General features: G+C 39.8%; 1 protein-coding gene across 1 annotated transcript; it reads left to right on the top strand.

The window, feature by feature from the left end:
- Positions 1 to 4,862: 4,862 nt before the first annotated feature.
- On the top strand, positions 4,863 to 5,801 carry LOC143400068 (olfactory receptor 7A5-like). Its single transcript, XM_076857332.2, has one exon. The coding sequence runs from the start codon at positions 4,863 to 4,865 to the stop codon at positions 5,799 to 5,801; it is 939 nt and encodes a 312-aa protein (XP_076713447.2).
- Positions 5,802 to 12,117: the final 6,316 nt, after the last annotated feature.

Below are 12,117 nucleotides of genomic sequence, written 5' to 3'. Positions count from 1 at the left end.
ATTTAATAGCTATTCATGGTTTTCCCATGCAAAATTTTCAGCAAATATTTATATGTCCAATCATTATTTCAATCTATTTTTTATAGTTTATTATCTACACTTAACATTTCAAATGAGCATTACAGATTATTGTTTCTTAACTGCTTTTCATATATTTTTGGCAGTAAAAACTTTAATATTTTATTTAGTTAAATATGTATCCCTATTCTTACTTCTGATTTTCTTGTCTTAATTAAGATAAATTTCCCACTCATAGATTTTGTATATAGTCTTCTTGGATGTTTATCTGAAAAGTATTAATTACATTTACACCAATTTCTTTATCTCCTCTGACCTTTTGGTAACATATGATATGTGAGCTAGGGGGCCATCTTTATTGTCCTCCAGATACACAGTGATCTGGCTTAGATATTTGTCTTCCAAAAGCTCGTTTGTGAGAAAATGCAAGAAAGTTTAGAAGCGAAATGATTGGGGTTATGAGATCCTCAAGCCAGTCAGTGAATTAATCCCCTGATAGGGATTAACTGAGTGGTGACTGTAGGCAGGTGGGGTGTGGCTGCAGGAGGTGGGTCCCTGGGGACGTGCCTTTGGGGTTTATATTTTGTCCTTGTTGAGTGGAGCTCAGTGCTCCCCGATTGTCATGCCCTGACCTGCTTTCCTCCACCATGATGTTGTCCCTCACCCCGAGCCCCAAGGAGTGGAGTCAGCCATCTAATGGACTGAGACCTCTGAAGCTGTGAGTCACCAAATCAACATTTCCTCCTTAAAATTATTCTTGTTGGGTGCTTTGATCTCAGTAGTGAAAAAGCTGACTAAAGCACACAGCCACTTACACCAGCTTTTATTTAACTTTTCAAGCTTTACCAAATATAATTTTGCCATTTAATAAATTTCCATATATGCTGAGACATAATTCCTAATTCAACAAATAATTATAGGAAAACGATATATGTATGTGTGTCTGTGTGTGTGTGTGTATACACACATATCAAATTAATTATGAACCCATGTTGATATAATTAAATTGCTATAATTTCTTTCTTTATTTAATTCTTTTTAAAATGTTGTTTGTTCCATTTATTTTGGAACCAAGGTATTCAACCTGGTTCTATTGCCTTGCAATTATTTTTCTTTCAAAACTTCTTCCTTCAAAATGAACCCTATTAAGATGTATAACTATAATATACTAACAAAAATATTAAAAAACTTCTCCCATACTGTAAACTTTTTTAAAATAATGCACATGTATCCACATATCATTGTGAATACATAAAGGTGAAAATAGCAGATGAAAGTCCCTGCTCATTTGTCCCTTGCATTACAATGGCACAGAGTATAGCCAAATAAATGTGTGTGGCATCGCGTCCTCAGAGATATACCATATGGAGAGTGTCCTGTATGTGAAAGGTTGTACTCATCATAGAAGGAGCACAATTTTGTAGAGTATGGGGAGGGGGCCTTCCATGTTGGACTAAGTCTAGAACAAGAACCAGGATGAGCCCATCTGGTGTGTCAGAGAGAGGGCATCATAGAAGCAGAGAGCAGAACAGTGGTTACCAGAGGCTGGAGGACATGGTGGAGAGAGAGGAGGGCCCATGGGTACAGCCTGGAGCAGTAACTTCCCATGTCGTGGTAACTGTGGTGGACAACACTTGTGGGTTTCAAAGCAGCTGTTGGAGAGGCTTTGTGACTGTTCCCACATGAAGAAACCATGGAAGTTCAAGGTGCTGGATACACACACGACCCTGACCTGATCATTGCACAATGTAGACGTATATTGACATGTCACATTGTACCCCAAATATCAACAATTGTGATGCATCAGTTGTAAATTTTAGAATTATTAAAAATCAGCAAATTTTAGAATTATTAAAAATCAGTAAATTTTAGAATTATTAAAAAGAAAGACCAAGACACAAGAAAAGAGCTGCCTACGGAAAATGAGATGGAGGCCCTCCTCACCTGCCATCCAGTCCTGTGAAGACCAGTGGGGAAATCAATGGGGGTGAGCACAGGAAGGGCCATTCTGTCTCACAAAACAGGACAAAGAGCATTTGTGGCTCTAGGTGTATTTCCTTGGTGAATTGTTGATTTACTCTCTAAGCACAGTGTCTTCTATTTAGATATTTGATGCATGTGTTTTTCCACACACTAATGTTATCCTTACTCTGTTCTCTTGGCTAATGTGGTTTTGACCTCAAGGACATCAAGGAGATAGAATGAGACTGGGAATGCCACCAGACAAATGGAAACTGTTCCTTCCTTAAAGTCTCCTGGGGACCTCCTTGTGTTTATTAGAACTTCTTCCTCCAGGTCCATTTGCCAACCCCCTCTGTTTATTGAGAATATTTTTTGATTGTTTATTTTAACACAGGTCAGATAATGGCTATCGCGAAAGGGAACTTGTAACCTGTGATTGAAAACTGACAGCCTAGCATTTCTGATGAGCAATTCTACATTCATTCAGGCAAGTTAATCTGATATTAGTAGCTCGAATCCATTTCTTTCTTATGGTGTGGCTGGGAGTGAGAAGAGCCTTGTGTTATCACATTGTGCTGTGCGTACAGGGCTGTGTGTGTTGTGTGGGTGTGTGTACCTTTAGTGATGAGAGCAGGTTTCAGAGGAGGGGTACCTGAGCACAGTATACAGACTCTCCCCAAGATTTGATGGTTCTACCTGTTATTCCTTGACTTTACAATGGTGTAAAGTAATGTGCACTCTGAAGAAACTGTACATTGAATTTCAAACTTAGGTTCTTTTCCAGGCTGGTGTTAGGCTGTATGATACCCTCATGATGCTGAGAACAGACAGCATGTGCCCTGCCAGTTCTACATTGCAAGGGCTTGCAAGGGCTCAGAACTGCACTGAGGCTACAGGTACTGTGTTGCCCAGCTGGGTTGTTCATGAGGTTACAGGCAGTCAAGGCAATTTCAGTTTATAATATTTTCCACTTGTTCTAGGTTTATTAGGCCATAATATAAATTATAAAATAGTAAATTAGGGAAAGATCTTTTGTATTCCTAATGGGGATTCATTATCCAGAGCCCAGAACTCAAGACAATAAATCGAAGTAAAAAGAGAATCCACTTCAATTCAAGGAAAGTTGTTCAGACAACTTAAAGAAGCGCAAATGCAAAAAATTGGGCCAAGGCAGTCCTTTGGTCCTGAAGGTTCAGTGGCAGCAAGAGACCCCTTCTTCTATACTTTTTATATACTTTCAATGGAAACATAATATTGGCACATATTTCAGGGCACAATAAGATAGCTTGACATGTGTCCAATGTGTAGAGATGAACTGAGGGGGACTATCACTTCCACCTCTGTGAGTACTTGTCATTACTGTTTATTTGGGAAACTTTGGAGTCTTCTTTTTTAGCTTTTTTGAAAGACAGGTTGGTTAGTGTATAATTGCACTCCTATGTGATAAAACAGTAGAACACATTTGTATTATCTGTTTTGGTGCCTGTTATCTAATCTTTCTCTCTCCTGTGCCCTATTCTTCCCAGGCTCCAGTGACCATCATTCCCACCCTTGTCTCCTATGAGATCCCTTTCTTTAGCTTCCACACATGGGTGAGGACAGGCAGTGTGTGTCTTTCTGGGCCTGCATATTTCACTTACTTAATGTCTACCAGTTCTTCCATGATCCTGGAAGTGACAAGGTTTCATTCTTTTTAAGGCTGAATAATATCCCTGTGTACTTATGTACACATTCTCTTCATTCATCCATGAATGGGCACTTGGCCTGATTCTGTATCTTAACGATTATGAACAGTTCCACAATAAACGTGGGATGCAGAGATCTGTTCACTCTCTGATTTTGCTTCCTGTGGATATGTACCTAGCAACCTTCAACACTTTGGAAAACCGACTCTTAACAGTCTCCCTCCTCCTTCCAAATAAATTAAGATTTTGTCATATATCATCTCATTTAATTCTTACAAGAGCTTTACAAACTGGTTAATATGATCACCACATTTTACAACTTAAAAAATCGAGACTCAGAACATTTATCTATTACTGTGTATAGAAACACAAAAGTGATTAGCATGTTGGAATTTGGGGAGACCAGAGGGTTATCCTCAGCCCTGTAATCATAAGGGCTACACTTACTGGCTCTTTCTTAAATACATAGTTGCATCTTATAAACTACGAAAGAAACAATTATGGTGCAGGTGTGATTACAATGAGAAACTTCTGTACCTTTAAAATTTTTTAACCAGCACATAATCATTTTCTATATATGTGAGATATACTGTATGATATTTTGAAACATGTATACTTTGTGTTGTCCAAATCACAGTAGCTATCATTTCCATCATCTTATACGATTATCCTTTCTAAATTCTGTGAGATCTTTTTTCAGATGTCACAATGTTTTTTTTGGAATTGACTTTTGGTTTTTAGAAGAAACCACCTTCATCCACTCTTTTCTTTTAAGCATCAGTTATCATCTGAAGTGTTATGTGCTTTAATTTTTTTTCTTATATTCTTTCTACATCATAAGATTTTAGGGATGTTTATTTTCTTCTGCATTGTTGACACATTGTCTAGAAACCCCAGGGACAAGGTTTATACTAAATTTTATTTTTAAGTGCAAAAAAAAAAAACTGAGTTTAGTAGATTACTTAATCTCTTGGGATAGAATGAGAATGGGAAAGGAGTTCTCAATTGTAAATGCTGGGGTGATTCCTGAAAGAGGAACAGATTCATATATGAAACATAAAAATCATTTCTTGGCTGTAACATAAATGAGACCATTTCTGAAAAGTTAGTAATACTTGTCTGATTGTTGTTGTTGTTGTCTCTCCCTCTCTATGTCTCTCTCTCTCTCTCTCTCTCTCTCTCTCTCTCTCTCATCAGATGGACCACGTGGAACAAGGGAATGGTACACACATTTCAGAATTCCATCTTCTGGGATTTTCAGAGCAACCTGGATGGCAACGCTTCCTCTTTGGGCTTTTCCTCTCCATGTACCTGATCACTGTGTGTGGGAACCTGCTCATCATCCTGGCCATCACCTTGGACTCCCACCTGCACACACCCATGTACTTCTTCCTCAGCAACCTGTCTTTTTCTGACATCTGTATCACCTCCACCACTGTCCCCAAGATGCTGGTGAACCTGCAGACACAGAGCAAGGCCATAAGCTTTGAAGGCTGCATCATGCAGATGCACTTTTTCATAGTCTTTGCCAGTTTGGAAAACTTCCTCCTGGCCGTGATGGCCTATGACCGCTTTGTGGCCATCTGTCACCCCCTGCACTACACAGTCATCATGAGCCCCCGGCTCTGCATGTTGATGGTTGTGGTGTCCTGGATCCTGAGTGTCCTGCGTGCCCTGTTACAGAGCTTAATGGTGTTGCAACTGTCCTTCTGCACAGACTTGGAAATTCCCCACTTTTTCTGTGAACTTAATCAGGTGGTCCAACTTGCCTGTTCTGACACTTCTCCTAATGACATGGTGATGTACTTTACATCTGTGCTGCTGGGAGGTGGCCCCCTCGCTGGCATCCTTTACTCTTATTCCAAGATCGTCTCCTCCATCCATGCAATCTCATCAGTTCAGGGCAAGTACAAAGCCTTCTCCACCTGTGCATCTCACCTCTCCGTGGTCTCCTTGTTCTATTTTACGATCCTCGGAGTGTACTTCAGTGCTGCTGCAACCCATAATTCACACTCAAGTGCAACAGCCTCGGTGATGTACAGTGTGGTCACCCCCATGCTGAACCCCTACATCTACAGTCTGAGGAACAAGGACATCAAGAGCGCTCTGAGAAGATACCCCCCAGGGAAACTGTAATGGTGGTTTTCCAGAACTCTCCCTGACTGCACGGCTGTCGTCCTCAGAGCTGGTGACCCCAGTTCCATGTCAGGTCACAGAAGTACAACTTGATTTTTCTTCAAGTTTCATCTCATTTAACTTCAATGACTTTACATAATTTAAATAAGCCCCTTATCAACATTTCTGCTCTTTCTGATATTCAGTGTTTTCTTTTCCTTTTTGTCATGTTCCTACTTTCTCAAAGTTATCACCAATTTTGGAAATATTTTGAGATTCCCACTGTCTGATGGTGATGAACTGTACTAATGTGGTATAAGCTACATTAGGAAGTTAAGGTGGTTTGTATGACTTTATAGCAGGAGACAATCTGAAAGTAAATTTTTTGACACCTGTGTTCCTGACTCCTTGCTCGTCTCTCCTTAACTACTCTCTCTGGTAACACAGACCTTAACATACGAGTATGTTTCCCAGCTGTCACGGGTGTTTGTTCCCCCCATGATGGTCTTGTTTCTCTCCAGCATGGTCCTCAGTGCGTCCTGTTTACCCTGCATAGTGTAGTAAGGCCAAAATTATGAATCCAAGTTAGAACTATAGTTAGAACTATAATGGACACCGAGAGACCAATTTTACTGTCTTGGTAAACTTAGAGTCAGATATGACCAAGAATCCTGTGGACTAAAATGTTCAACCATACTTGAATTACTCTGGAAGATTTCTTTTTGGTGATGTACATGGTTCTGGAGCGACTAGGACTGGTGCATGAGAACCAGCCCCAACCTGCTGAGGGGCTTAAGAAAGCGAGGCAGATGGACCCAGAGTGCAGAGTTTACTGGGGACTGACTGACAGAAGCCTGGTCCTGGGCCACAGTGAGACCAAGTGGATTCCTGCAGTTTGGGTCAGAAGGAAGAGCATATATATATGTGGGTTTGGACAATGACTTCATCTGAGCCAGAATGTACCTGGTTTATCTTAAGCTTATATCAAGTCAGGGACGTCCCTGGAGCCAGGTCCAGCTGTACAGCTGCACACACCAGGTTGATGGCTTGGTCTGCTAGAGTTTGCTGGAAACTCTGCAAGAAACACCACCGTGGGTTACTCTGGGGCAATTGTAGTGGCTAAGACTCCAGATGGCTGCAGCTATGTCGCACTGGGTCCATGCACACATCTAGTCACCAAAGTATAGACACTTGCTGTCCACACCATGGGGTTCCACTAGACAGAAAGTCCTCAAACAATTTTCTATATTGTTTTATATCATGTTTCTGCTTAAAACTCTCCAGTGCTGCCAACTAATATGACTCCCTCCATTGCCATTAACAAAGTGTCTCCCCCTTTACACACTTTGCCACCCACATTAGTGTGCAAGTGAGTGACAGGAGCATCGCTATCATCAGTTTATCTTTAATGTTCTAAATCCTCATGGTCAAAGGACGACTCATGCAAGACATTGACTAAGACGCCCAGGTATGGCTCTGGGGATGGAGACTTCTGCTTTTGCCTACAGGGTACTTATGGGAAAAACAAAAACCTGCTCTGGTAGGGAAGGGAAAGTTTTGGGGAATGACACAAAACCTCTTTTTATGTACAATTATAATGTACTAATAAAAATAAATGGATTTTTTAAAACATTGTTTTAATCACTCCCAAATACATAAAAGGGAAAATCAATAGAATTCTGTTTTTTAATACCATTATCTGAAATGAACATGGAAAATCCTGGTCATTAGGAATATTGCCTTCAAATATCAGAACAAATGCCAAAAATAAGAATCAACTGATTATTCCCAATAATCTCAGTTCTATTTGCATTGACCACTGTATCAGTAAGCCGTTGCTGCATAACAAGCTATCCCCAAGGTGAATGATTTAAGATGATGTTTTTCTTACCTCATAGGCATCTAACAGAAGGTGCCTGTCATACTTCTCTTAGCATGGCATGCTCTAATGTCATTCATATTGTTTTAAGTGAATGAATGACAGGTGCATGGTATTCCATTGTGTAATATATACTACATTGTATTTATTCATCTACCAATGAACATCAAAAGCACTATATTAAATTGGTTTTATTTCTTTGACATCCTTTTAATTGCTAAGCTTTTTTTCTATATTTACATAGTGCCCATACATTTACACAATACCATGAGACTGTGAGGACCAACAATGCAAATTAAGTCCCTGCTTCTGTGGATATCTGTGGGATATCATGTAGATATTATTCTGGTGAATAGAGAAAATGACCAGATAAATGTGTTAGGCTGCTTTCTTCAGGGATAAATCTTATGAAAAAAAAATGCCATCCAATGTGAAAGGATACAATCATCATGGTCGGCACAGAACCTTACAGAATATGGTCTGGAGAGGTCTCTACATGTTGGAAAAAGACCAGAACAGGAATTAAGCATACCAATTAGATTTCTCAAAAAGGAGATCAACACACCTCATCCACTCCCTGCAAAAAAAAAAAGAAAGAAAGGAAAAAGAAAAAAAAATGCCACAAATAGCAATAATCAATTTTATTTTAATGTATATACAAATATACAACAAAGCCCATCATTCTGTATAATTACATGCATGATTTTAAAAAGATAATATGATGACATGAAAATTATGTGAAACTCAAAAAAAAAGTGAGACACAGACATGCTTGTCTGTTATTGGTGTGTATAAAAGCCAATCATTCGAATAAATATATAATAAGCAAAAGAAATACCAATCTTATATTTTCTTATATAGTATATGACCAATTTGTGTTGTTTTTATTATTAAATTGTTCCTAATTTCTTACTTATTTCCTTTGTTTATTACTTTATCCTGTAATGTTCAATCTGCAAATGTCCTGACATTATTAAAAATATATAATTATTTCAAATACATCTTTTGCATGGATTAGTTTTCATTATTTTTTATGACTTTGGCTGGCCACCAAGGGGCTGTGATGTAGTTGGAATGCTTCCAGAAACAAGGGAGCTTTTGCTCTTATAGTCTCTTGGGGAATCACTGAGCTTATTAGACCTTCCTCTTTCAATCAGGTCCAATTAATTCCATTCTTACTGTTTACTGATGAGAATTTCTAAATGTTTTCTCTAGCAATCAGAAAAGAAAATAGCCACAGCAAATGGAGCCCCAAGCTTACACATGTATAAGAGAATGTTGAACTGGAAATTCTGGGTTCCATAAATACATTCTTTTTAAAAAAAAAATTCATAACACTTACTAAGGGAAAGACAGTCTGATATTGACAGCTTTCCTTGTATCCATATCTTTTCTAACATTAGAAAGTACCAAAATGAGAATATCATGGTACCAACATGGCCCCAGGAGGCTATGTTATATGTGGGTTGTACGGTTGGGCTTAATTATACTCCAAAAGGTGACTTAACACTACACAGAACAGAATTCAAGATAAATGGAGTTATAGAGGTCCATATTTCATTCCACAGGGCACCTTTGTGTCCAATTTAGTGTAATGTACATGCAACAACACCTGGTCCGAGGGACTCCTCAGGTCCTTACACACTATGGGGCGCCTGGTTCTTCAGCCTTCTCTGTCACCATCTTCATCTTCTCTGTCACCCTCCTGCTCATCCCCCTCACCACCCTGGATTCCTTGTTGCTATTATAATTATTATTTCAAAAGCATTCTTTGCATTAGAGTCCACTCTCTCAGTTGTACATTCTATGACTTCTGACAAATGTATAATGACACTCATCCACAGTCTCTTACAAAATCATGTGACTCTCCTAAAAATCTTCTCTATTCCACCTATTTTTATCTCCAAGCATCCAACCCCATAGTGGCCAACTACTGCTTTGTGTTTTGTTTTTGCCATCTTCACAGTACTCTCTTGTCTTCAATGTTATACAGTTTGCGTTTTTTGTTCCAGTTTGTTTTCATGATCTTGAAGATTAAACCCAGGGCCTCGTATGTGCTAAGCTGTACCACCAAGTGACACCCACAACATTGGGTCATACAGGTGGAAACATTCAGCATGGAGCCCAATGAGGTTGGCTTTTTCACTTAGTGGTGAACATTTAAGGTTCCTCAATGACTTTTTAAGACCCGAAAGCTCTCTCCTTTCCATAGCTCAGTAATGAATTTTCCATTGTGTGGATGTACCCTGATTTGGTTTACCTATTAAAGGACATGTTGGTTGCTTCCAAGTTTTGGCAAATACAAATAAAATCACTATCAATATTTATGTGCAAGTGGATATTTTATTGTTGTTTTTGCCTGCGTGGACATTAGTTTTTAACTGATTTAGGTAACAACTAAGGAGTGCAACTGCTTAATTAATAGGAACAGTATGTTTAGTTTTATAAGAAATTACTAAACCGTATTCTGAATTGGTCCTCATGTTTTGCATTCCTATCAGCAATGAACAGAGTTTACTCTTGCTCCAAACTATTGTCAACACTTACTGTTTCCATTCATTTGAATCTTAATTATTTCAATAGGTGTGTCATGGAATCTCATTATTTTATTTGGCAGCTCTCTAAGGACAGATGACACTAGGGATGTCCTTGTGTGCTTATTTGCCATCTGTATGTCTTCCTTGGTGATGTCTCCACTCAGAACTTATGTCAGTTTTTCCAATTGGGCCATCTGACTCCTTATTAGTGACTTTTAAGAGTTATCTATATATTTTGAACAGCAGTATTTTATCAGATATTTGTTTTGCAGAGACTGTATCCCATCTATGACCTGAATTTCTTTTTACTAACAATTCATTTCTCAGAGAAGTTTTTCATTTTACTGATCTATCAATTCTTCCTTTAGTATATTGGGCTTTTTGCATTTTATCTAAAAGGCCATTGCCAAATCCAATGTCATCAAGATTGTTCTCTGTTATCTTTGAGATTTCTACAGTTTTGCATTTGACCTCAAGGCTTGTATCCATTTTGAGTTTATTTGTCCTTTGGGGCTAAGTTCCAGGTTCTAGATTATTCATGTATGTGATATCCAATTGCTCTAGAACCACTTCTTGGAAGACCATCCTATCTCCATTGAATTGCCTAAACTCCTCTGTCAAATCAGTTAATGGCATTTGTGTGGGTCCTTTTCTGGCTGGAGATTCTGTCCCATTAGTTATTTGTCTTGTTTTCTGTAGATTTCATACTGTTGTGATTACTGTCCATTTACTATAAGAGACCACATAGGGTCAGTCCTGAAAGAACTATCAAGGCTTGCCATGAGAGAAAATGTCTGTTTATTGAGGAACAGCTCTGTATATTTATGGAGCTGGGGGTGGTCTGACAGTTGGCATGGGGTGCTTTTTGATTGGTGGGTAAGGATCAGGTGAGCCAGCAGGGCTAGTCTGATTGGTGGGTAAGGATCAGGTGAGCCAGCAGGGCTAGTCTGATTGGTGGGTAAGGATCATGTGAGCCAGCAGGGCTCACCATTGGACGGCAGGATCATGTGAGCCAGAAGGGCTCATCATTGGATGGCTCTTCATGGGGGATGGGGAAGTTAGTCTTTGGAGCCGGGGTGACTCCCAACATTCCCCCCTCTTTGTTAGTAAATGAGAGTGGGCATCAACTCATTCTGGCTGCTTCTTGCTGAGATGGGGCAGCATGGGAGAATCAGAGACGAGGGAAGTAAGGAGCCCCCACAGGAGGGCAGAGAGGACCAGTATAACTTCAGGAACCAGATCAATGAAGGTTCCTTGCCACCACAGATCCAAGATGATGTCAGTCCATTCGGCATAGGTCTCCACTGGAGGGATCATCAGTAGCCAGGAGTTGGTAATTCCTGAGGAGAAGCTGGTTAAAAGCTTGATTAGAAATTTTTGACCCACCTGAGTCTGAATGAACTTTATGATAAAGGGAAGGAACCGGCACAGGGAGTTTATATATGGTGTCTCTGGGTCTGCAAGCTGCCTTGTTGGCACAAGGGGCATTAAATGCTCAAACTTGAGCAGGGGCTTAGGCGTTTGGGCTTGAAGCAAACAGGTGATAAAGAACCAGACAGAGGGTTTGAGAAGCCAGGTCATCCTGCAGCTAACTTTGTTTGGGACCTGCAGACCAGCCTGCCCTGCATCTAACACCCTCAATTCCACTCTTCATTCCTAGTCCAATCTAGCTCCCTCCTACCTGGGTGTCTCTGAAACCAGCCTTGCTTCTCTCTTTACCTTTCTCTGGCCCTTGGATCCTGAAATATCACTGTTCCCAGCTTTCCCTAGTCTTGTCTCTCTTCACACCAAGAAAGCACGGGCTTTGTAAAGAAGGCTGCTTCTCCCATGCTCTGAACAAAGGTGGCCAAGGGAGGACGGTGGCCCATTGCTACCAGATTTCCCTTTGAGAGCAGTCAGATCTCTCCAGGATTTATGTGAA

Source organism: Callospermophilus lateralis, chromosome 1, assembly GCF_048772815.1.
Source record: "Callospermophilus lateralis isolate mCalLat2 chromosome 1, mCalLat2.hap1, whole genome shotgun sequence".
Lineage (NCBI taxonomy): Eukaryota > Metazoa > Chordata > Mammalia > Rodentia > Sciuridae > Callospermophilus > Callospermophilus lateralis.
The sequence above is the reverse complement of the archived record's forward strand: the minus strand, read 5'-3'. Positions and strand labels throughout refer to the sequence as shown.